Below are 25,640 nucleotides of genomic sequence, written 5' to 3'. Positions count from 1 at the left end.
GGGGGGGGGGGAGGACGGGGGACGGTGCATACAGAGGGTACCAGGGTAATGTAGCGTGTAGCGCAGGGGATCACCTTCACTACAGTAGCAATCTCAATAGGGCTTATTTTCGGGGGAGGGCTTATTTTAGAGGAATCTTACACAGTAAGGGGAGGGCTTATTTTCGGGATAGGTCTTATTATCGGGGAAACACGGTAGGATAGTAACAACCTTAGCAATAGTAGCTTCTCATACCTCCCAGGAGACAGGCACAGAACAGGAAGACGTCCTCTGAAGGAGTTGGAAAGCAAAAATAAGGAGACAAATTTTGCCCCAATAAAGGCATTCAGGTGCTGCTAACAGAAAAGAAAGGACTATGTCCCTGGCCCAGTGCCCCTCCCCTTCCCTCCTCCCCCAGCTGGTGCTTCTTGGGGAACTTGATACCTGAAAACTGATCGGATTAGCCAGGTCCCCTTTCTGCCATGGCCCAGAGCCAGCTTACAGGTGTTCAGGTCCCTTCTTCCCTCTCCTGTGCCCCTGTTCCCAGCTCCTTTCCCACAGTCCCCACACACTCAACCTCTCCTGTGTTCTTTGCTTTCTGTGCTTACTGTTTTAACTGTCTGGCCCACATCATTTTGATGGGACTTGCCTTTGAGGCTTTAGTGGCCTCAGAGACAGTGTTGACTGGAGCAGCTACTGGTGCCTTTGCCAGGAGCTAGATTGTGCCTTCAGTTTCTCTGCTGTCTTTGTAATTGTTAGTTCCTGACTGGATGAAAATTCATCTTACAAGAGGCAGAGGCTGAACCCTTATGACCTTCCTTAGTCTTTACTCCTATTCTAAGCTGAGGGATAGTCAGTCTGAAGTGCTGATGAAAATAATTGATGCAATGTACCACTCCCTTACTCAGAAACTTTCATCTTCAGTAGCTCTCTGTGGGTATTAATACACTAGAAATACCACTGGATTGGAACTCACGAGACTTGTTTCTTGGCTCTATCTACCTCCTTGACTCTATGTGGATTAACTCTATAATCCTGGGCAATGTCTGAGTTTCCTCATCCATATAAATGAAGGGTTTGGAGTCTGGGGGTAGCTTCAGCCTTGAGGCCATATGTGCCCTTCTAGGTCCTCAAGTGCAACCTTTTAATTGAACCAAAAGTTTGGATTCGGTCAGTGCCGAACTTAAGGACCTAGAGGACCACATGTGGTCTCAAGGCCACAAGTTGTCCACTCCTGGTTTGGACCTCTGTAATTCTTGCTTTAACCCATCATCCCAGTCTTACACTATTCTCTCTAGTGCTTCCATCTACTCTGAACACATTTTGTATTTGTCTATGTCTATATCTCCATTACTTAAGCTGATTCACAGGGAAATAATGGATATAATTTTACAACTAATGTGTTGGGGGAATTGAGTGAACAACACTGATTACATCTTGTGACTCAATTCTGGAGCTAGCTCAGTTTCCTTTTTTAATTACAGGCTAGTCCAATTTCTTGTAAGAAAAAGTAAGAAAAACTTTATTGTAAGAAAACTTTATTGCATTGTTTGAATATAGCCCTGCATGGCTGGGAAGTTAGATCATTTCTACTTGTTGCTTAAAGTCCCTTAACTAAGGACCTAGGTTATGCTGACCAGAAACCCATGAGATCCAAAGACTGATAGTTGGAGTTTTCTCACAATTATACATCTCAAGTGACCCATACATCTTATCTGAAAACTAGCTCGGTACTGGTTAGTCAGTTACTGTTTCCTGTTCTTTTAATTAAATCTCTTCAAGGACCAATTCAAGCTCCATCTCCTCCATGATGCCTTCTCTGATTTTCTCAAACTGCCAAGCAAGATGAAAGTCACCTCTCCCTCAATATCAACTTCTAGCCCTTTACCAGGGTTTCTTTGAATCAAAGAATTTCAAGGCTTAGTAACCTGCAAGGCTAACCCAAACCAGAAATAAAAAATGCCAATACAACATATATGACAAGTGGCTATTCAGTCTTTGCCTAAAAACTCTCAAAGACAGAGGAGGATCCTTGGTCTTCTAAGCCCTTTCTACCTTCAGAATAGTTCTAGTTGTTACCTTTCTGAAACTTACACTCATATTCCCAGTTCTTCCCTCTGGTGCCAAACAGAGCTAGTCTAATTCTTCTTCTAGGTGATTGATAGACCTTTGTAAATTCTGGAGACAGCAGTCATGTTCCTGCTTTAGTCTTTACGCATTGCACTTATCTTACTCTCCCCTGGATCATATGTGTTTGTATACGTTCCCGTTCCTTGTCCCCCCCCCCCCCCCCCCTTTCTTTTACAATTCTGAGCTGAAAAGCATTTACAGATCATGTGTCCCGTATTTCATAGCTGGGGAAACTGAGGCCAGGGGCTGAGATGACTTTTGCTTGAGCTTTTCTCTTAATGCCAGTGGACCCTGCAGCCGGCAGGCCCTCACTCTCACCCCCCTCATTTCCATCCAGCGCAGGTGAGGAAACCCAGGTGTCTGGCTGAAGGCCTGGGGGAGCCCTCCGAGAGCTCAGGGGGAGGCGGTGTCGCGGTGACACCTGAGCAGAGGAGGGGCCCGGGTGGCGCCCGGCTGGCTGCACAATGCCTTGGGGCCTGGTGGGGGCCAGGCAGGCAGGTGCCCACCTTCCCCTGCGGGACACCTGAGCAGGGGCACAGACTGCAGGGTGCCCCAACGCCCGCGTTCCAGGGGCGCTGGGGGCCCTAACAGCAGGAGTGGGGTGGAGGTACGGGCCCCTGGGGAGCTCGGGGGATTTCTGGAGACGCCAGAAGCCTCCAACAGCTGAACAGAGCCTGGAGTGAGGGGCAGGGAGGGCTGATGGGGCGGGGTCCAAAGGCTGGCGACACTAGCAGGGGACAAGAGCGCGGTAGGCTGGCCTAAGCAGAGGGAAGACCCGAAGGAGGCGGAGCGGGGCGGGTCGCCAAAGGGGGAGGGCTGAGGCCGCTGGTCCCGCCCTCTCTTCTCTGCGTGCGGCACCCCGCCCAACCGACAGGGGGCGGAAGTGCTTCGGCTCCGCCTCGGCTCAGGGTCTGCGGGCACTCCTGGCGCCGGCGCCGGCGAATCCCGACTCGGGACTTGTCTACGCGCCAATGGCCGCCTTCGCAACCGCCGCGCTCCGGGGACTGACGCGCTCCGTGCCCGTGCTGAGACCGACTTCGGGGTGGTGAGGAGAGATACCCCTCTTTGTCCCTCACCTAGTGACCTCCGAGCCTGCCCCACGCTTGGCGATCCCCACGCGAACCCCGCCCCGTTCCTCCCCGAGCCCACGTGACCGCACTGTGGGTGGGGCCCATGGTGACCCTGACGCCGCGCGCCGCCATGACCGCGACACTGCGTACGCTCCCCATCCGAACACCACGTGTGCCCCATGACCCCCTGACCCGGCGGGTGGCTTCTGGCTTTCACTCTTTCACCCCTGCGCATCCTGCATGTTTCCGCATGACCCTGCCACGTTGTGCCGAGGCCCCCATCCGACGTTTAAACCTGCCCGGGGCCCTAACCCCGGGACGCTCTACCTACCTCTTGTGTCTCGCCCGATGCCACATGCTCCCCAGGGCAGCGCTGCGGACCCCAGACCGCGGCAGCTCCTCTGGCCGCCGCCAGTTCGGCCTTAACTGCTTCCTCCCTTCCTGGATCTTTCCAGAGTCTCTGACTTATCTGCTGCTGCGCTTTCTACCCTGAACCTACTGCCCGTAGTGCCCCGTACTTGGCAGTTTGCTCCCTCTCCTTCCTTTTAAGTTTAAAGCCCTTTTTTAAAAAACCAAATTTTATATTCAGATTCACATTTTCCCCCTCCGAACTCTCCTTCCCTCCTCCATGGAGAAAGCAAGAAAAACAAAACTTTTGTTAAAAATTAGGCATAGTCAAGAAAAACAAATTCCTGCATTGGTTATGTCCACAGTCATGTCTCAGTCGGCATTCTGAGTTCGTTTCCTGTCTATCAGGAGGTCGGCATCATGTTTCACAAAGCCCTTTTGATGAGGCTTGCAAGACATATGAATTCTCCAGAGGCAATGGGTGCCATATACTTTTATCCCCGGGTCCAGCACCTGCTATTCCAGTATTTTTGAGTCAGTCCAGAAGTCAAGTTCTCATTCCCAGACAGCATCTAATTTTTTTTTTTTTTAAAGCAATAGGGGTTAAGTAACTTGCTCAAAGTTACAAGGCCAGTTATTTCTGGGTGTGGTGCTGAGTGTCTGAACCCAGATTTGATCCAGGTCATCCCGACACTGGAGCAGGTTCTCTTACTCGCTGAGTCACCTGGCCGCTCCTTCAGACAACGTCTTCTTAACCAGCTGTTCAGTTTCCAAATTTGCCTTATGGCCTCTGAGTAACAGTTATAAAAGCTCCATCTGTGCCCCTAAGGTCTTATTGCCTACAACTTTTTTTTGTCTCTTTCGGTCACATTAAACTGCCAGAAAACCCCCTTTGATAAGCTTTGGTGGTGCTCTGTCAAACCCTTAATACGTAGGCCAGAAAGACAGAAGACATTCTTACTGTTATCAGGTTGACAAATTGTTGCTTCAGTTTCTTCATGGGGAATTATCAACCATTATTTAGCTGTTCTTACACTGACACTTTCTTCCTCTGTAAATCCAGACAGTTCTATCTTGGAGGATAAGCAGTTGCTTCCCCTTTGGAAAGAACGTCTTGTATTTGTCATGGTCTTCTTGTAACCACAAATCTGACAAATCTAATTCCTTCTCTAATTTATAATGTCACTTTTTATGTCTAAATCATGTGCCCATTTGGAGCTTTTCTTAGTATTCAGTGTGAGATGTTGGTTTCTACCTAGTTTTGACCAAATGTATTTCCAGTTTTCTCAATAGTTTTTATTGAATAGAGTTCTTACCTCATTAACTAGGACCTTTGAGTTTATAAAACACTAGGCTACTGTGTTCTTTTGCTTTGGTATAATGTGTGCCTAATCTGTTCTAATGATCCATCTCTTTATTTTTTAAACAATAAATACCAAACTATTATAGCTTTGTAGTTTAGAGTTTTGAGATCTGGTACTCATGCCTCATTTCTTCCCACTTTTTCTTCCTATTAATTCCTTTGAGATTCTTGACCTCCAGCCAAATCTTGTTATTATTTTCCTTATCTGTACAAAGTGATCCTTGGTAATTTAATTGGTATAGCACTGAATAAGTAAATAATTTGGGGCAATATTGTTTTTATTATATCAGCTGGACTTAATATAAGCAGTTAATATTTCTCCAATTATTTAGATGTCTGTGTAAAAAGTGTTTTGGGTTCCTGTGTGTCTTTGCAAGTAGATTAATTATTTTATACTTTCTGTAGTTTTAATTTTAAATGAAATTTTTCTGTCTCTTCCTACTGGATTTGAATGCTTATTTTATATCTTCTAACTTTGCTGAAGTTAATTGTGTCAAGTAGTTGGGTTTTTTTTTGAGGGGGGAAGGTAAGATATTTGGGGTTAAGTGACTTGCCCAAGGTCACACAGCTGTTGTGTGTCAAGTGTCTGAGGTCAGATTTGAATTCAGGTCCATCCCACCAGGGCCAGTGCCACCTAGCTGCCCCTTAAGTTAGTTTTTTAGTTGATTCTCTAGTGTTCATTAAATCAACCATCATCTCAAATGCAAAAAGTGATAATTTTATTTTCTCGTTGCCTATACTTACTCTTTAATTCTTTTTCTTGTTTTGTTGATATAGCTAGCATTTCTAGTACTATATTGATTAGCAGTGATAATAATGAGCATCCTTGCTTTACCTCTGATCTTATTGGAAAGATCTCTAGTTTATCCCCATTAAAGATAATGTTAGCTTTTGGTTTTAGATAAATATTATTTAACACATTAAGAAAAAATCCATTTATTCCTATGCCTTCTGGTATTTTTTAAAAAAAGAATAGGCATTGGATCTTGTCAAAAGCTTTGTCTACATCTTTTGATAAAATCATATGATTTTTGTTGTTCTGGTAATTATTATGGTTAGTTTTCCCAATATTGAATCAGTCCAGCATGTCTGGTACAAATATAATCTAGTCATATAATTTTTGCGATGTGTTACTGTAGTCTCAATATTCATTAGGAATATTGATCTATCGTCTTCTTTCATTGTTTTCTTTCTCTCTGGTTTAGCTTTCAAAACTGTATTTATAAGCAAAGAAGGAATTTGGTATGATGCCTTTTCTTATTTTTCTAACAGTTCATGTAGTATTGGAATCAATTGTTCTTTAAATGTTTAATAGAATACATTTGTAAATCTTACCTGGTTTATCTAGAATTATTTGGTCCTGTCAAGGGTAAATTGAGGTGTTCCCCCCAACATTATAGTTTTACTACATATCTCTCCGTTATTTAGTTAACTATTCCTTTAAATAAATGCAGTGTCATGTGATACATTGATGAATTCATCCCATCAATTCTCTATTATGATTATTTTGTAATTTACTCTTCATTCTTTTATACTTGTCCTTCTCTTTGTTACTTGCCCTATTAGAAAATTTATTTTAAGATTAATCCCACCTTTAATCTATTCTCCCTCTTATTGCCCCCTTTTCCCCCCTTCTATTTATCTCTTCTCCCTCTCTTTACCTTTGGGGTAAGGCAGTTAGATGGACCAGTGGATAGACCACCAGGCCTGAAGTCAGGAAGACTCATTGTCTTGAGTTCAAATCTGGCCTCAGGAACTTAATATCTGTGTGACCCTGGCCAGGTCACTTAACCCTGTTTGCCTAAGGTCCTCATCTACAAAAAGAGCTGGAGAAGGAAATGGCAAACTACTCTAGTCTCTTTTCCAAGAAAACCCCAAATGGGGTCATGAAGAGCTGGAAACAGCTGAAATGACTAAGCAATGACCACCTGTTGAGTAATATTTCTGCATCCAACTGTATGTTATTCTCATCTCTTGACTGTTTAAGGTGAGATGCCCCCCCCTTCCTTCTTGTTTGTATAGACTTTTGCTCACATCCCTCAATTATGGGGGAAAATTTCCTTTCTCTCCTCTCTTAGTCCTCCCCTAACTAGTATATTCCTCTTCCTCTCCCTTTATATTCTTCTTTCAAGATAATCAAAGCATAACAAAGGCAACTCTTAGGCCCCCTGTGATCATAGACTTCAGTGATCTCTGACAATAATAGAGTAGTTCTAATGAGATACATGTATCATCTCCTCACATGTGAAATGTAAACAGTTCACCTTTCTTTAGGCCCTTATACTTGCCCACTTACATTTATGTTGCCTCCTGTGTTTGTATTTCAATATTTATACGGTATGCAGTTCTAGTCTTTTCATCAAGAATGCTTGGAACTTGTTGTTTTCATTACAGATCCATTTTTTTTTTCTCCTTGTAGGATTATACTCAGTTTTACTGGGCCAGTTATTCTTGGTTGTAAGCTTATATCTTTTATCTTCCAGGATATCACATGCTAAGCTTTCTGCTCTTTTACAGTAGTAGCTGACAAATCTTTCATGATCCTGAGTGACTCCTTGGTAATTGAATTCTTTCTGTTTGCTTGCAGTGGTTTTCTTTAACCTGCAAGCTCTGGATTTTGGCTATAATGTTTCTGGGAGTTTTTATTTTGGTGTTTTCTTCAGGAGATGACTAGTGAAATCCTTTCTATTTTTATATTTCTCTCTGGTTCTAAGGGAGCCAAACAGTTTTCTTTTATGATTTCTTGAAATGTGAAGCCTCGACTCTTTTTAAAAAAATTATATTTTGTTTCTCTTAATATGAAGTCCAGGGTCTTTTTTTGGTTTTCAGGTCCTTAAATTATTTCTCCTTAATATGTTTTCCAAGTTAGTGTTTTTAGGTATGAGATACTTCACATTTCTGTTTTTATCAGTCTTTTGACTTTAATTTTTTTGTTGTCAAATGGAGTAATTAATTTCTCTTGGTCCATTCTAATTTTCAAAAAGTACATCTTGTGCCAGGTTTTAATTCTCTTTCCAATTCTCGCATCTCTCATTTCTTTTTCAATTTTCCCCCAACTTTCTTATTTCTTTTTTAATTGTTTCTCCTAGTTGCTCTTATTTCATTAATAAAAATCTTTCTTTTAGCTTTTTTTTTTTTAAACTTCTGCTTTATTTCTTCCAGGAATTCTCATTGAACTTGAGCCTGAGCTCAAGTTGTTTTTCTTTGAGATGTTTTAGAGTTTTTCCATTCTTCTGAGTTTGTCTTGAATGTCCCTGTCACCATAATAACTCTTTATGATAGGATTGTTTGTTTGCTCATTCTTTTAAACATTCTTCCTAACTTTGAACTTTGTGTTAGGGCCAGGTCCAGCTGCTACTTGATGTTGTACTTGTTCTATACTCAGTATACAGCCAGAGCCGGTGACAGTCCTTGCTGTCCTTACTGGCCACTACGTCACTCATGTCCCCTCATCATTCCACATTGAATCTATGCCCCAGTGCTGAGCAGGGAGCCACATAACTGCTAGTTGGCACCTGTTCCTGCTGCCTGCACAAGCCCAGGGTCCTCTGTGCCACACTGAGACCCCTTCTTGCTTCTCGTGCACTGTCCCGGCTCGACCCCATCATCGGTGTCCAGAAACCTGTCTCTCAGTGCCAATGCAGGTTGGAAAAATGACTGATCTTTTTCTTGGATTTCCTGATCAAGACTTGGCCTAGTCTGTTTTAGGTATCTTTGTGTAGTAGCTGTGTAGGAGAGAGGGGCTGTTCTACTAATCTGCCATCCTGGCCATTTCCTTGTCATCTGCTGCAGTTTAGAAATCCAAATCCAGTTCTCAAACACCATGTAAAACAATTGTTATCCTTTTGGGCAGCAGTGAGGAAAATCCAGGCTGTCCTTTGGTGGTCTTTAGTTTGTCTACGATTTCACAATGTAGGGCAATGGCAGTTTCTAGGCTTCTTCTGACAGTACCGGTTGTGACTGTGTGAATCTACTAGACTTTGGGAGTGAGATTGGAACTGCAGGAGGGTCTGTAGCATCAGTGGTGTTCTTCCCCTTGTACTTTGTTAAAAAGTACCTTAACTGCAACACCCTCTCCTTTGTCCTGTTTGTCTCCCTAAACTGCCTTGCCGATTTCATTCTTGGGGCCTCCTGACCCTCAAACCCTGCTCTCCTTGAACAGTTCTCTTTCTTCCTTAAATCCTTCTCCCTCCTTTAGCTTCCTTCCCTTAACTCCCAAGTCTTCTCAAATTCAGTCTCTATGCCCTTCCAATTTTCAAAACACTCTGTATCTTCCTTCTTTCCTGTACAGCTTGAATCTTTTTCTCACAAAAGCTGTAAATACTTGTTTCCCATAGGTGACGACCTTTATCTTCCGTTTTCCCTTTGCCACAATAATATTTTTATTGACTGACCTTTGCAATCCCTTCATGTCCTGAGTCTGCCTCACGGCCAGTCATCATCGTGCTGCTCTCTGTGGGAGCCTCACTTTCGTGCACCCTCCCTACAGTCCTTCACTTGCCCTTCCTGTCCGGGTCACACATTTCCCTGACATTTTCGACTGTCACATGTCCCTTCCCACTGTGGACCTTGTTCTCTCCCCTCTGCGCTCTTCACCTTGTATTTCTCCATGCAGGCTTCCACGAAGGAGCCACCACTTGACCCCGGTGGATGATGAGCTATTCCAGAAGACCACCATTACCTTGCTGGAGAAAGATTCACCACACATTATGTACATAGATACCTACAGCCCCCGGGGCTTTACTGTCAATGGCAACCGCGTGGTGGGGCCCTGCGCATTGGTCCCCCACTGTGTCATGCAGTGGAATGTGAGTTCTCACACAGAATGCGTCTGTTCTGTTCCCAACACCAAGTTGTAGTTCTTCCTCCCCACTGAGCTCCTGAAGCATTACATAAGGGCCTACAGTAGGCAAGCCACTATAGATACAGAACTAAAAATAAAACAGTCCCTTCAATTAATGCATTTACTTTCTGTTGAGGAGGCTATAACGTACACACAGATAAATAAAAATTAATTTCAATCAATTTCCTGAGACCAAAAACTTTAAGAATTACTGGCATAGGGGCGTCTAGGTGGTGCAGTGAATAGAGCACTGGCCCTTGAGTCAGGGGGACCTGAGTTCAAATCCGGCCTCACACTTTACACTTACTAGCCCTGTGACCTTGGGCAAATCACTTAACCCCAATTGCCCTGCCTTCCCCCCTCCAAAAAACAACAAAATAAAATAAAACCATGTTTTATAACAAGTATACACTGGCTAAGTACAAGAAGAGAAATGTTTCATGGTGCACTCAGAGTCCATCTCCTTTTGGGATGTCAGAAGGTGGGCAGTATGATTTCTCATGAGTCCTTTGTAATCATGACTGGTTGTTGCATTGACACAAGTTCACAGATCTTTCAGTCTTTATCTTCACCACATTACTGTCTAAATTGCTCTTTAGGTTCTCCTCACTGTGCTTCAGCCTTCCCAGGTTCCTCTGAAACCATCCCCTTCATAATTCCGTTGAGCATAATAATACTATATCACATTCAAATACCATTTGTTAAGCTGTTCCCCAACTGATGGGCACTCCCTTTACTTCCACTTTTTTGACATCACAAAAGAACTGCTATAAATATTTTTGATGAATTGTTTTGAATGTGACTAATTTGAAACACTTATGGGCTTTCTGAAAGCTTTCCAGTAGATAGTTGGTTTTTAAGTCTAGTTATAGGATTCATTTGTATATAAATAATAATTTTACCCATGGGAGCTGATGAGATCACCAAGAGACTGTAAAAAGAGAGAAGGGCCCAGAACAGAGCCTTGAGAGGTCCATTTAGTGGGTGAAAGATGGATAATCATCCCATTAAGGAGCCTGAGGAATGGTCAGACAGGTAGGAGAACTACATTAGTGTAATGGAAGCCAGGGAAAGAGAGAGTATTGGAGTTCAACAGAACTGAGAAAAGGTCATTGGATTTTGGAGTTAAGATGTTTAACTAGCCTAGATCTCTTCAGTAACCTTTGAGAGACCAGTGTCAGCCAAGTGTTGGAGGTAGGAACCAGGGATGCAGGGGGTGGGAACAGTGAGGACATGAGGGTAGTAAGTGTAGGCTAGAAGTCCCTTTCTAGGAGACTGGCTAAGAGAGGGAGGAGATTGAAGATGGTGTGGGGAGATGGCAGGGTCCACTTTTTTCAGGATGGGGAAGACCTGGGCATGTGTATAGGCAGCATCAAAGGAATTCATAGGATTAGGAGGGATGGAAAATGAGTCATTGAAGGAGCATACTTAATATGGGAGAAATTGGCAGAGGGAACTAAGGGTGATGTTTACTACATAGGGGCACTATTAAACCAACCTCTTCTTTCCCCCCTCCATGTAGGTGGGGAGCCATCGGGACATCACAGAAGAGAGCTTCTCCCTTTTCTGGATGTTAGAGCCTCGAATTGGTGAGGACGGTTCCCTCCCTGGGGACCTACCCAAACCCCTGTGTGGCAGCCTGTCACACTGCTACTTCATTTTAAAGATAAATAACCTTTCCCCCAAACACATTAATTTTAGGGGTTTAGTATTAGAGCTGGGCAACAATAATTATAATAAACATTAATATGGTGCTTTAAGATTTGCAAAGCACTGAAAAAATACTATCTCATTTTATCATCACAACCTTCCTAGGAGGTAGGTGCTAATAGTGTCCCGATTTTACAAATGAAGAAACTGAGGCAGACAGCTGTTAAGTGATTTGCCCATGGTCACACAGCTGGTAAGAGTGTAGGGTCACATTGGAACTTGAGTCTTCCTAACTGCAGGCCCAGCACTGTCATCTATACCATCATCTGACCCTAGGAAATTGATTGGGTGAAGTGTTTCCCTTCTCCTTGGTGAGAACAGGGGAGCAGTGCTCTCAGAAGTAGAACCTTAGTCCCCTTCTCCCTCCTGATTGCTTCTCTTTCCTGGCAGAAATTGTGGTGGTGGGCACTGGAGACCGCATGGAAAAGCTACCACCAGAGATTTTCAAGGCTATGAGAAAGCGTGGAATTGCTGTTGAAGTCCAGGATACCGTAAGCAGTCTGGGAAGTCTTTGCTTTGCCAAACACACAGACACAGACTCTCTCGCCCTCTCCTTCCATTGTCCCCATCTTCCTTTGGAAGCCAAAATCTGTGCTAGTTTTAATTTGTTCTTGGTTTATCTCTTGCAGCCCAATGCCTGTGCTACGTTCAACTTCCTGTGCAATGAGGGTCGGGTGGCTGGTGCCGCCCTCATTCCCCCACCTGGAGGCTCACCTGCGGCTCTAGCTCCATCTTCCCATGTAGAATAAACTATTCCTAATCTCGCTTTTTGTTGGTTCAGGGTCTCTTTTGAGAAGGGTTTGCTTTTCCTTCTCTTTAAACAAATGACCTACTTAGACTACTCAAGAACCACTGGGGATAGAGGTATAAAAAAGTAGAGCCCTTTTATCCCAATAGAGGGCAAAAATGCACTAGGAAGTAGTGGCCAGGGAGGGTTTGTGAACCTAGGCCAGCATCACAAATTGCCCCTAACAGGGTGTCCTCCACCTGGGGCTGAGCCAGAGCACCAGGAACGCCAAGCCCACAGGCCATTGGCAATCAATCAAGATTCATTAGCTACCTCCATTGTGCTAGTACTGTTCAAGCTGACCTCACTACCAAGTTCATCACCCAGTGAGAGGAGGGAACATAGATGGATTGAGGTGTAGGTTTGGGGGGGATGAAGGACAAATAGCTTGGGTGGAAGGAGAGGTTGGGATGGTATAAGGTGACAGGAGGTGGAAATGAAGACATCCTAGGTGTGAAGGAGTCGAGCCAAAGGCATAAGGCATGGCCCTGGGAGGAGTGCTGAGAAGAGCAAGGCCACTTTGGCTAGAGAGGCAGGGTGGGGCTAGGTGGTGAAGGGGCTTAAGTGCCAAACAGGAGCCTCTATTTGAGCCTAGATAAGAAGGAAGTCACTAGAGTGTTTGGAGCAGGGGAAATCACTTTTGGAGAGTAGTTTTCATTGAGGGATAAGCCCAGCAGCCAGCTTATAGTTAAGGGTAGAGGATATGCTGACAGCTTTTTCTAGGTATTTGACTGAGAAATAAATGGAGAAGGGACATAGGGCAGAGTCCATATTGACTGTTCTTAATTGAGCCATCTATAAATCTCAGGGGGTCTGTAAATTTGGATAGGAAAAAAAAAACCTTTATTTTCACTAACCTCTAATTGAAATCAAGCATTTTCTTCCATTATAGATATAGACAAAAAAACATGAGTCTGAGAAGGGATCCACAGGCTTCACCAGGTTGCCAAAGGGGTCACACACACAAAAAGGCAAAGAACTCCTCGTTTATAGTTTAGAGACTTGGGAATGCAGGCAGGCAGCAAAGAAGGAACCAGCAAGGAGAGATCACAGGTGCATGTCCCTGAGTGAAGACAGGGATAGGGACTTACTTGGCCTTGTAATTTCACTTACAGAGAGAACTCCTAAACAGATAAGGAGACTCTGCCAATGCTGGCTGGCACCTTTTATGCAACTTACACTGTCTAGAGCTCTATTCAGTCACACAGTCAGTATGGATATATTAGAGGATTTGAACCTAGGACTTGTTGGCCAGTTTTCTATCCACTATGCAACACTGCTTCTCAAGTCTTAAGTCAGATTTTACCTATGGGGCATCAGCAAGAGAAACTGGAGACCCTATAAGACCTACACTAGCTTGTGAGACCACAGGCCCAGTGACAGATTCCATTCAGAGGTGAAAGAAGCCAACTGAGTATGAGGCAGCTGTGTGCATGTGTTGGGGTGCTGTCAAAGGGAACGCTGCCATGTGCATGGAATTAAGACTGATCAGGGAGTGAAGCCTCTGCTGCTGTTCTGGCATCAGGTCTGGCCTTTCTTCTAGGGAAAAGTCCCCTGTCTTGATGGCTGATGCTTGGTGCCACTCTTCCCTAGTCAGCCTCATCTCCTGCTGCTCCTTTCCTCTGGGGAGTGTCCTCCACCTTCCTGCATCTCAGGTGAGGTGTAGAGTCCCTCCAGCACAAAGTCCTTTGGTGAGGGCTGGCCCTATCCCGTCCTCTGTGCTCCTGGCTATTTGCGGTTAGTGACAGGCACATAAAATGGACATTGTGTCCCATTTCTTAGTGGGTCTGATTGTCAGTTTCTGAATAATGGCAAGTAGCTATTCAGCCTATGTAAAGGTGTCCTGGATGACGGGGATGTTTGTAGTGCATTAATACTTTTAGATAGTTCTTAATGGTTTGTCACTTTTTCTTTCCATGGAGCTGAAATCTCCATCTTTCCCCACTGTTTCTTTGTTCTACCCCAAGTTGCAGAAGTGGAATTTCCATTTACCCCATAGTCTAGCAATTCCTTGAAGACAGGGCAAGCCTGCTCCTTCAGGCTAAACATGGCCAATTCCTTCAATGGATGTACATCTTTCCACTCTACATCTACTGCCCTGCCTGCTTTCAGCACCATAAAAAAAGATACCCCATGGTGGCACCCCCCAACCTTTCCTGCATTCTTGTGTGTTGTCTACCCATTTAGATGGGAGGGTCCTTGAGGGCAGGGTCTATCTTTTTATGTGCTTAGTAAATGTTTAATGGACACTGGATTTACTTAGAGCAGTCTTCTTCCCATATTGATTGGAGTTGGCAGAGACACAGTAAAATTGCAGAAATGAGATGGCAGAAACTGCCCTGTTAGCCTAGCCCCTACTCCCCTTCTTTCTATATGACAAAGGCTACACACCACTATATCCAACTTTTTATTGAAAAACCTAGTGAGGGAGAGGTGAGAGGCAGTAAAAGCAAACAAGGCCAGTTCTCAGAAGAGCCGCTTCTCATACCTGTGGGGCAAGAAGAAAAGACTGTAGGGGCAGCCAGGTAGCACAGCGAGTAAGAGCACCGGCTCCAGTGTTGGGATGACCTGGAGATTGAATCCCGGGCTCAGACACTCAGCACCACACCCAGAAATAACTGGCCTTGTAACATTGAGCAAGTTACTTAACCCCAATTGCTTAAAAAAAAAAGAAGAAAATACTGTGAAAACAGCAGGATATATCTGTAGTGGCCCAAGAAAGGGGTGACTGGGACCTGGGGCACTTACGAATGGAGTCCATGGACACCTCCTTCCACCTGAGCAGATGACGTCCTCTTCTCAAATTTCAGCTCCCCTGAATACATCATGGCTCTGAAGAACAAGGGTACCAAGTGAGTGTGGGCCACAGTACACAGCACAAACTGTGCTCCCCATCCTCCAGGGGCACAGCTCTACCCCCCAGCAGGATCGCAGGCCCACCCTTCTTACCTGACTTGAGTTAGACTCTTGGCACCAATATCTTGGCAGGAGTGCTGGATGCCAGCAATCAAGTAGGGAACAAACTTGTGGATAGACCCTTTGTCCTGCACGGCCCCGGACACCCCTTGAGCCACTTTGATTTTGTCTGCTTCACTGTGGGTGAAAAGAAGGCAGAGCTAGAAGGGTTTGCCCATCTACCCCACAGCACAGATATGGACTAAACTCTGGTAATGGGTCCAGGATTCTCCACTGCCTTCCCGTCTTCTAAAGAGACAAACTGAGGGGTTGGCCAAGTCATGTGAAAATCAAACTCCAAAACCACTCCTTCCTTTCACATCAACTTCCCTCTTCTAAAAGAAAACAAGCACTCTCCATTGAAAAGCTGAGGGATAGACACTAGGCAGTGGCCACCACGACAGCTATGCCCTAGGAAGTCCTTTCCTCAGCCCTAGGGTGGAGCTGGCCGTTAGCCTCCCTCACCTGAAGTAGCGGTTCTGGCTGCCGAGGTTCTTGTCCATGGCATCGAGGGATCCCATGCCCCGGTATTTCTTTAGCCGGATCCCATCAGAGAAGAAGTACTCGCCTGGGGCCTCTGTGGTAGCCGCCAACAGAGAGCCCATCATCACTGTAGGGAGAGACAGCCTCTCCTCAGCAAGACCCTTTGACTTCCTGTCCCCATGGCACATACAGCCTCCATGCATACAGGGAAAGTGGGTTCTCTATGGACCGTATGGCTCTAGGCATGATTCATACCCTTTCTTGAAGTATCTTTTTGCCTCTCTTGTCCACATAGTATTTAAAGCAGGAAAGAATCTTACAGATAATCTGGTCAAAAGCCTAGATTTTGCAGAAGAAACAGGCCCAGAGACTGGTATTTGCATAAGAGAAGTCAGAGCTGGGACTGTAAGCCCAATGCCCTTTTTACATCAGATGGAGGGAGCGCTTACCTGTGGAAGCTCCAAGCGCAAGAGCTTTGGCAATATGGCCCACGTTTTGGATGCCACCATCTGCAATGACTGGGACCCCGAAGCGCCGTGCATATTCTGAGACCTTGTATACAGCTGTTGCCTGAGGCCGCCCACACGCCAACACTAAGAGAGGAGACAGAGAAAATGGTCAGTTCAGTTGAGTAGATTTGTGGGAAGAGCACCCCAGCAGCCAAACTTAAGTTACTCCAAGTGCCCTTGGCTAGGCCTTCATCAAGACTGGGACAGACCTCCTCTCTAAGGAGTAAGTACTTACTATACCCTCCTATGACACAGACGGCATAATCAAAGAGGCTCGTGAGTAAGTCCCAATATTGCCCTTCCTATCAGGTCCCCAACCCCAGCTCCCACCAGGCTGGTTACGGGGCAGCCATGGGCACAAGATGGAGAGACTGTTAGTGGTCACACAGCAGGCAACAGCCTCAGCTACACAACCCTCCCTCTGAAGCCAGCTCTACCCATACCTATGCCTTTCCCTCTGTAGGAGCTTAGGCAAGATGGCAGCTTAGCCAGCCAGGGTTTGTAGGAAGGGAGGGAGGGAAGGATCCTATTCCTACCTAGTCAATGGAAGTAACTCTAAGCAGGGTAGGGACTTTAAATCAAACCTCGGATAATGGTGGTAATGGAGGAGTTACCATTGAATCCCTCTCTTTCAGATAGGGGCGCGCAGAAAAAAGGGGAAGGGACCTAGGGGCTCCATCTAAGGGTAGCCCAAGGCAGATTTCCTGCCTATCAATGAGTCCCCCTCCCCCCCCACACACACTGTCAGCGCCACAAACCCAGGGAGCTATAGCTACAAAGTCAACCAAGCAGCCGGGCAGTGGTCAGCCAGGGGGCCTGGGCCGGCCAGGCCGGACTTACTATAGGTGCCCGTGACAGTAGAAGGGCATTTAGGGCTGTGGGACTTTATGTCTGGAGGGATCTTGGGAGCCACTAAACAAAACAAACAGACCAGAGTTTAGAGAGAGAAGAGCAGAGCTGAGCAAAGGCGAGCAGGAGCAAGACCAGGCCTGGCAGGGAGGGGGGTCAGAAGGGTGAATGTGTTACTGGGGCGGAGGAAGCTGCTACACAGACCCAGGGACATGGCCAGTGAGAGAATAGCAAAGGCCTGGCCTGGTTCCCATCCCTCTCTAGAATCCCCCTTGCTTTAAGTGGGACTTCAGGCCCCTGACATCCAGGCCTCAGCCATGCAGAAGCTGGGTAAAGGAGACCTTAGGAACCTGTTTGGCTGTCTGAAGCCAGCTGAGTGGGCACTCCTGCAGGGAATCATTCCTAGAGAAATCCCACTGCTGACCTGGGGATGTTAGGGACACCACAAAAAGCCCCATTCTCACCTTCCTGTGTGATGCAGATGGAGCCGCTGCCCATGCCAACCCTCAGGGCATCCACTCCAGCATCAATGAGGTTTTTCGCCTGTGCAGCTGTCACCACTGTAGGGGAGAGATAAAGTTCCTCAGAGTGGGGCTCCCCCAGCCCCAGAGGAGCCTTCAGAGAAAGGATCCCAACAAGCCTATTCCAGTAGGCCTCAGATTCACCCAGAGCCCAAGGAGTGGAAAGAAACTGTCACCAGACCAAACCCAAATCACTGGGTCTCAGAGCACTGAGGGGAGTGGGGTAGAGGTAGGGGACTAGCCCCCAGAAGGTGACTGCTGCCCCACCCAGCCTCACCATTGCCACCGATAACCTGGAGGTTGTTATATTTCTCCTTGATGTACTTGATCATGTTAATTTGGAAAATGGAGTTTCCTTGGGAAGAGTCCTAGGATGAGGAGGGAGGATTACAGTTAATTCTGGCAACTGCAGCAGCAAAGCCAGTACTTGGCGGGCCTCATTTCCTCCCACCTTCTCCTCTGCTCACCAGCACGACCACATCGACACCAGCTTGGGCCAGTAAGTCAAGCCGATACTTGTCGTCTTCATGGGTGCCGATGGCTGCCCCACATAAAAGCTGCTTCTTGGTGTCCTTAGATGCCAGGGGATAGTCCCGATTCTTCTTCAAGTCCGTGCGGGCAATGATGGCTATGAGCTCATCATCCTCATTGACAATGGGTAGCTTCCCTGGGGAGCAATGGAAGTGACACTGGTAAGGGACAACTGGAGTCTCACCATGCACCTTAGTATCACCCATGTACCCCCTCCTCACCTTTCTTGCTCCGTTGCAGGATTTCATTGGCTTCTTTTAGTGTGACTCCTGCAGGAGCCACCACTAGATCCTCCCGCCTGGTCATGATCTGATGAAACAGACAGTGATCAGGGATGCCCTGCAGACAGGAGTTTCCTGATCGCTCTTATCCTTCAGGGACCCTCTAGGCAATAATCCTCAGTATACTGAGATCCTCAGAGTAATAGAGATCCCACTTCTCTAGCACTTTGAAATTTACAGTTCTGTCTGGTAGGAAACGTTATCCCTGTTTTACATGGGAAGAAATTGAAATTCAGAGGTAAGATGCATTGCCCAGAGTTGTGTAACTAGAAAGTAACAAATGTCAGGACTTCAAACCAACTTTTTCTGGACCTCAAGTGCCCTCCCCATGCTCCCCCATCTTATGACTTACATAAGATGTTACCCAGGGCCTAGTCTGCCCCTGTGGGTAGGACCACAAAAATAGACAAATATACAAACTATACAAAGTTCAATTCCTGCCCAATGGACAAGCAGCAAACCTCGCCCAGGAAACGGTCATGTTCCTCCTCCTTGAGAAAGTCAATGTCACGAGAGGAGATAATGCCCACTAGGCGGCTGCCCATCTTGCCATTGTCTGTGATTGGGATTCCACAGAAGCCATGCCTTGCCTTGGCTTCAAACACATCTCTGACTCGATCTTTGGGGCTCAAGACCACAGGGTCAGTGATGAAGCCCTGCTCATATTTCTAGAAGAAAGGCAAAATACCAGACGTTTAAAACGGGAAAAACCTCCTTACATATCTTTTTCCCCTTCCATGGAATGACCAAAGTTACAAACATCCCTGAGTCTCCGTCAGTGAATTTTATTAGTTCTCCCCTAATCTCCTCTCTCCCACTTCTCTCCTGTCCTAATAGATTATGCATATATGTGCATTTAAGAAAAAAAAAATGAAAACTTTCAGGTTCACCTTTGAGTAAGAGTCCTGTCAAACTGACCTTCACTTTGCGTACTTCATTGGCCTGAAATTCCGGGGTGCAGTTGTGATGGATAAAACCAATACCTCCTGTCAGCTGTTGATAAACAGAAAGAAAAGTCAGTCTGGATCCACTGCACCCAAATCTCCTTCCCTGCCTCTTTGCCTTCAGAAGACTTACCGCCATGGCTATGGCCATCCCAGCCTCGGTAACCGTGTCCATTGGGGATGAAACCAGTGGGGTCTTCAGGGTTATCTTTTTGGTAAGTGCTGACGTTAGGTCCTGAGGGCAGAAGCAGGCCTGGTCAATGTGGAGTGAACTAGCCTAAGAGAAGTTGATGCCCCACCCCAGTTCCCTTGTGAGGGTCACCCTATTCCCTCCCCTACAACACAGCGTGGGTTTGGGGTCCTACTTACTACTTGGTCTGCTGTGAAGTCAATATAGCCTGGGAGGATGAGGAAGTCACTGCAAGGAGGGAACAGCCAGAGACACAGGTGAGGGCAAGATTCCAACCCTGGTCCAAAGTCACTGGGTGGGCTCCCCCACCCCCTCCCGGTACCCAAACTGCTCGGCAGTCCCTTTGCTCTGAGGTCATCAGAACTGGCCTGAGGCTGCCGAGTGACAGCTCCACGTGCCCGGAGCAAGGATATTTTGGGCCTGAAATTCCAGCCACTGCCTACTTCCCTCCCAGCCTGGGAGAGGGGATACTCCCCCACCCCCACAGGTCCGGTTTCCGGCCTCTGACATCATCATTCTCGCCCCCATACAGGCACCCAGAAGGGGCATCACACCCCAGACTTCCCAAAGGGAACCCCTTCGTGAACACGCAGTGACAGCCCCCCGCTGCGAGCTCGGGGCGCGGGCCCATCACGAGGCACCTCCTCCCCGCCCCCTTCCCCGCCCCAGGAGGTCGCGCCCGAATCCTCCCTCACTTGTACGTGAGCCCATCTCCGCAGTTGAAGAGTTGCTGTGCCGTGAGCCCATCGTCCGGAACGTAACAAGTGCCGCCGCTGATGAGATAGTCTGCCATGGCGGGGACGGGACGGGGAGGGGGGAGGAAGAGGCGGGCTGGGCTGGTGGGAGACCCGCGAACGGCCGCGTGAGTTAGGTGCTTCTCCCGCAGAGGCCGAAGAAGGCTCGGCGGCGCCAATATAAACCCGCCCGCTGCGTCACGGCGCAGGAGCGCGAGAGGCGTGCCCGCGGCGTCACGGCAGTGCGCGAGCACGCCTACGTCCGGGCGGGAAGAGAACGCGCGGCTTCCTGCTGCGCACGCCCCGCCCCAGCGGGGAGGGCGGGGCCTGCTGAGATCGGGGTGGCACTTGCGCAAAAGATCCACGCTCCAAGCAGGAGGGAGGGACAGGTAGTTCTCGAATCCAGAGCTTCAGTCTCAGGAGCTCATCAGCGAGATGCTCATAGTAAACGTAACGCCGCGTGGGATCTAAGGCGGAGCTTGGGGCTCGAAGTCAGAATTAGTCGTGCCCTTAGCCTTGGCCCGTCTGTCGCCACGGCCAAGTGGGCAGATGTAAGCACCGGGCTCAGATCGGGTTACACCCAGGACCCGAGTTTAAATCCCCGGCATCTACCCTTGTGATCTTGGGCGCTGGGTTCTCTGCGCCTTAGCTCCCTCGGCTGTAAAAAGGGACTAGAGTAGAACTCTAAAGGACTCCAGGACCGCTGGAGGCTTGGGTCCTCGGTTTGCCTTACTGTTAATACCATTTTGGCCATTTTTGTCCCCAAACTCGAAGGCCGAAGCCGGCTTCCTGGCTCACTGCCATCCTGCCCCCCTGCTCCCTTGTTCCCTAATATAGCTGTCCAGAGGAACCCCGGCTTAAAAACAAACAAAAACCCGCTACAATTACCTAGCATTGTCATTTCCACAGGCCCTGCTTTAACAAGAAACAATCTTGATAAGCAATAACCTAGTAAGCCACGAGAACTAGGGAGAACGGGGCACTCTCCACAACTTGTGAAAATGTTTGTCCCTGGCTCAGCATGGGGGGAGGGGTAACTTTTGTGGTTCTTAGAAGTGGCCCAGGGGGCTGGGGATGGAATCAGATTAGTCAAGTTCTTCAGGTGGCTTAGTGAATAGTGAGGTACCTAGACCCACGAAGATGACACCAGCTGTGACCAGGACAAGTCCTTTTACCTATCTGTCTCAGTGTTCTCCTCTTTAAAATGGAGAGAACAGCAGCTACTTCTTAAGAGTTGTTGTGAGGAAAAAATGAGGTAGTATTTGTAGAGCACATTGCAAACCTTAAAGTGCTACATAAATATTAGCTGTTACTGTTAACAGAGTAGACTGAATCACTTCCCACTACCTAGGCGAAGAACCAACATAAAATCCAGCTCTGAAAGATGTGGCCAACTTCCAGTGTGTAAATGTCTACGAATTCAACCATAAAAGTTAGGATAGGGCTGCAACTTCTGGATACAGAGTTCTTCTATTCTTGAAGCAATACTGTTTGTTTAGCCTCAAAAAGAACGCAAAGTTACAGGCCAGATAAAACTGTAGTCATTTATGAACAGAAGTGTAAGAAAGATGTTTATAGGTGTCAAGAAATAGAAACATCAAAAATAAAAGGCTACAGTTACTCTCCCTGTGAACTGAGGGTCACTGTCTTATACGATGCCAGGGAGATGTCCTATTCACACATCAGATGAGAGCAGGCAGCTGAGGCCACATACTCCATACAGAGGCTGGTTTGTTAGGTGATCAAGCAAGGTTCCTCTGTAGGATGTGCCATTCTCCTATCATGGCCTTTAAGCAAGACACAGCTCTTCTCTGCCAGACTTCTTCAGATTTGCATTAAGGAAACTTGTTTCCCCAAATGTTTTCATACATAATTTATATACCTTAGGAGAGTCAGAAATAATCCTAAAGGGGCAGCTAGGTGTTGCAATGAATCTCTATATTCACTGGCCCTGGAGTCAGAAGGACCCGAGTTCAAATCTGACCTCAAACACGTAACACAAACACTGGCTGTGTGACCTTGGGCAAGTCACTTAACCCCCGATTGCCCTACTTTCCCCCCCTCCAAAAAGCAAACAAAAGAAAGAACCCTAAAACAATCTGAGAACTTTTTAGGTACTCGCACAATGCTTAGTAGCACCAAAGGAGGTATTAATCCTAGACATAGGCTACTCTCCAGTCCTGACATTTTCTGATTTGGAAAGAACTCCAGACTTGATGTCAAGCCGCTTGGGTCTGAATCCCAGCTCTCACTGTGTGATCCTGGTTAAGTTAACTTCATCTCTTCAGACCTCAGTAAAATAGGTGGGAAAAGATGTATCTCAGCTCCAAAATTCTGTTAACTTTCTTCAGGAATAACCACTGGTGAGGAATGGAGCTCTATTCCTACTAAATGGCAAACCTGGAGGAGTTTAAAGAACCCTATCCCCCATTTTTTGCTCTCCCTTCCCAAATAAAGACGCATTGTTCAATAGCATGTTGAAAAGACGTGCTTGTCATTCTTAATAAACAACTAGAGTAAGAATACATAAGAGAAACAGTGTTGTATCTTTATATGATACACAAGTGTATGTTACAAGAATTCCATCAGGCACATGTGCCTCAAGTTTTAAGGCCTCAATGTTAGGCCCAAAAAAAAAGCATGGTAAAGTTTTTACTTTTAACATCTAAAATGTCATTTCTTAACGGGGCTGAATAGAAATTGTCTTTAATAAATCATAATTGAAGTTCTCTCCCCTTATTTTTCTTCCATTAAGATGCCAAGTTAATGTCTGAGCACAAAGAAAGAAAAAGAACATGGCTACACCAGCGACAGGCAAGGCCAGCCAGGCCCCTGGGGAAGGCAGGCATGGCAGGCACCCCGGGGCAGGAAGGGAGATCCATCATAATTTCCATTCTGTCTGGAGGTGAGGAAGGGGTCATATTTTCTCCTCTGCAGTCCAGGCCCCTTCCCCAGGCCCCAGCCAAAAAAAAAAAAAGTTAGCCAGCAACTTTCCAGGGTGTCCAATTTTTTTTTTAGAAACATATTGCTCCGGCAGGCACAACAGTCTGTCACTGTTTATGATGATGCATGGTGGGTAGGTTTTACTTTTATATTTTCTTTTCAACAGAAGCAGCCTAAAAGGGCTTCATAACTACACCAATAAAAAAAAAAAGAAAAAAGAAAAAAACTGAGGCCTCTTCTTTAGTGTGAAAGTCTGTACAGTTTTTCCTTGTTTCTCCCCAGCTTGGTTGAAAGGAGATGCTCAGTGCATGTTACTGGCATTTGCCACAGCAATAGCTTCCTGAATTTCTCGTATCACCAGGATCCGGGTAAGCATCTGTTCCATCTGCTCTCTGTTGATCGGCTGGACTGAATACCAGATCGGGCTGTTGGGAGCCACCACTGGCTCAGGAGTTAGGTAAAATGTGTCATTTCGGCCTTTCACACTCTGGGGACTGAAGAAAAGGGAAAAATATTAAAGCTAAATCATACTCTCACCCCTGAACCTGTGATTCCCCTGCACTTTTTCTCTTAGATTCCCTTCAATGAGCACCAAACTCTATACATGCCATGGGATTCCTCACTCCCTGGGGAAAAAGGAGAGCAAAAAGTAATGGCACAATGGCAAGAATTAGCAGAAATACTGTACTTCATATATTACTAAAGTGCATCAAAAAACATTTTATCTAACAGAATTTTTAAAATATATCCAACAGTTTTCATTTTTTTCCTCTTCTTTTTCTTTGGAAGATATTTTGTCATAGAGAATGGCTCTCCAGAAAGGGGAAAGATATGGAGGGGAAATCTAGGTGGTATAAGAAAAGATTGTCAATAAAAATCTACTTTAAAAATGAAAATGTTTAATCTTTGTGTTATTTGATGTTTAACCATACAGTGTTGGGGAGGATCTGAAACTTCCTTAATACCTCAGCCATGAGAATTCCTTTCCCCAGGGATCAAATTCTCCCCTCCCAACAAACACAGAAAGAAGCCTCACCATTTGAAGAGGTAGAAATCATAGAGTTTTATGGGGCACCTCAGTGGATTCTCTGGATTCTCAGTCTGCTCGGCATACATATCATCTGTAACTACAGAACCCACCCCCACCATATATATTGTGTCAGATTGCTCCTTGGCAGGTCTGGCTAGAACACAGTTCGAGAGAAAAACACAGACAACTCCAGAGCCCATGCACACCCACACCTCAGATCAGTGAGCCAGAAGGCATCTCCTTTCACCATTTTAGGAAGAAACATGGAGCTCACACTGCCTTCTCTGGAACTCTTGCTTTTTGCAAGGATAAAGTTAGAGCTTCTCACCTGGCTGGGCAGAAGTGGGTTTAAGGATTACAGGATTTGACAAGGATCAATTTTCAGTTGCTACCTGCAGTAGATCAGCAAAATGGGGAACAGAAGGTGGAGGGGTAGTGGACAACCAGAGTAGGTTGGTTACTTTCTGCCTATAGTTATCCCAAAATAAGTCCTGTCACAGCATAACAGGAGATAGGGTCTGTTACTACTGAAAAGGCCCAACCCTCCTACCTTTCTGGCCAGTCTGGTGTATGCCAAGTGCCTTCAGATACCGGATACTTGTGCTCTTATCCTTGGGATTTGAAGGGTTCTTCTTTGTCTGTCGTAAAACTTTGGAAAAGGCCAATTTCATGTGCTGATCTACTGTTTTCAACAGAAAGTACCTAAATCATAAAGTAAGGAGATATGAAAATGATGTGACACCCAGGAGAAGTATGTAGGAAAGACAACTTTACTCACCTACTGACCACAAGTAGCTCAAAGAAGTATCTCAGGTCAGACAAAAAAATTTAAAAAGAAGCCAGGAAACCTAAATAGCTATATAGGGAGATTCTGGCTCACCACCCAGGGGCACTGAGAAATTTGGGTTCCAAAAAAAAATAAACAATTTCAGAAACAAACTGGATTCTTCTCAGATCCTGACCTAGGCTGATCAGTATCTTGGATCTTGGGTGTTAAGCAGTGTGGCAAGAAAAAAACCTTTCCTAATAAGCATTAACCCTCCACTCTTCTGTGTTTCCCTAAGTGCCACTGTTACCCAATACACAGACTCCCATTCTTCAGAAACACTTACTTTGTATTAAAGAACATGAGCGTAGTGAGGAGCGTGGAGGGGGAGTGAGCCCCTAGTTGTTTACACTCCCACAACATCTCCTCTGTCACTCGGCTGGGCAGGACATAACCTATAATAAGAGAGTACTGTCATGACATGGAGATGGGAGGTGTGTCAAGGAGACACATGGAACAATGTGTCAACAGGAGAGAACAAAGTGGAAGAAACAGAATGCATAGTATTAAAGATCATAGTGTGATGATAGCACTCCCAGCTTCAGTTCAAGATTTTCTACTCCCTTTAACCTATCTTTAGCTCTAAAAAAAATTCCTCAGTGTATCAGAGAGCA

The 25,640-nt window shown here is 46.1% G+C and overlaps 3 protein-coding genes across 7 annotated transcripts in view; 1 reads left to right on the top strand and 2 right to left on the bottom strand.

Annotated features, from left to right (window-relative positions):
• Window positions 1–12,207, top strand: part of NDUFAF3 (NADH:ubiquinone oxidoreductase complex assembly factor 3) — a 29,204-nt gene extending 16,997 nt beyond the window's left edge. The window contains exons 2-6 of the mRNA XM_069095770.1: window positions 2,995–3,154; window positions 9,506–9,698; window positions 11,256–11,322; window positions 11,834–11,934; window positions 12,073–12,207. Of these exons, the coding sequence (XP_068951871.1) occupies window positions 2,995–3,154; window positions 9,506–9,698; window positions 11,256–11,322; window positions 11,834–11,934; window positions 12,073–12,192 (641 nt within the window). The 3' untranslated portion in view covers window positions 12,193–12,207. The remainder of the gene's footprint in view (window positions 1–2,994; window positions 3,155–9,505; window positions 9,699–11,255; window positions 11,323–11,833; window positions 11,935–12,072) is intronic.
• Window positions 12,208–14,624: 2,417 nt separating this feature from the next.
• IMPDH2 (inosine monophosphate dehydrogenase 2) lies at window positions 14,625–20,425 on the bottom strand. 4 transcript variants are annotated; one of them, XM_069095762.1, is made up of 15 exons: window positions 20,189–20,425; window positions 19,673–19,721; window positions 19,437–19,538; window positions 19,278–19,352; window positions 18,821–19,027; window positions 18,300–18,387; window positions 18,015–18,214; window positions 17,825–17,915; window positions 17,491–17,586; window positions 17,018–17,089; window positions 16,118–16,261; window positions 15,651–15,795; window positions 15,180–15,323; window positions 14,979–15,062; window positions 14,625–14,718 (listed from the first exon to the last, which is right to left on the bottom strand). In XM_069095762.1, the coding sequence occupies exons 1-15, from the start codon at window positions 20,284–20,286 to the stop codon at window positions 14,697–14,699; spliced, it is 1,617 nt and encodes a 538-aa protein (XP_068951863.1). In that variant the 5' UTR covers window positions 20,287–20,425; the 3' UTR covers window positions 14,625–14,696. The 4 variants fall into 4 exon arrangements, with proteins under 4 accessions (XP_068951863.1, XP_068951862.1, XP_068951865.1 ...); XM_069095761.1 differs by lacking the exon at window positions 20,189–20,425 and adding an exon at window positions 19,973–20,139; XM_069095764.1 differs by lacking the exon at window positions 17,018–17,089 and having other exon boundaries at window positions 20,189–20,423.
• A 2,277-nt stretch (window positions 20,426–22,702) lies between these two features.
• QRICH1 (glutamine rich 1) overlaps window positions 22,703–25,640 on the bottom strand; it is an 88,676-nt gene continuing 85,738 nt past the window's right edge. For both annotated transcript variants that reach the window (XM_069095749.1, XM_069095748.1), the window contains exons 7-10: window positions 25,313–25,421; window positions 24,751–24,902; window positions 24,207–24,297; window positions 22,703–23,664 (exon numbers count right to left, since the gene is read on the bottom strand). In XM_069095749.1, the coding sequence (XP_068951850.1) occupies window positions 23,472–23,664; window positions 24,207–24,297; window positions 24,751–24,902; window positions 25,313–25,421 (545 nt within the window). In that variant the 3' untranslated portion in view covers window positions 22,703–23,471. The remainder of the gene's footprint in view (window positions 23,665–24,206; window positions 24,298–24,750; window positions 24,903–25,312; window positions 25,422–25,640) is intronic.

This window comes from Petaurus breviceps, unplaced genomic scaffold, assembly GCF_028583685.1.
Source record: "Petaurus breviceps papuanus isolate PSGF00001 unplaced genomic scaffold, PetGlider_PUasm1.0 227, whole genome shotgun sequence".
NCBI classification, from domain to species: Eukaryota; Metazoa; Chordata; class Mammalia; order Diprotodontia; family Petauridae; genus Petaurus; species Petaurus breviceps.
Note: the sequence above shows the minus strand (reverse complement) of the source record. Positions and strands in the feature narration are given on the sequence as shown.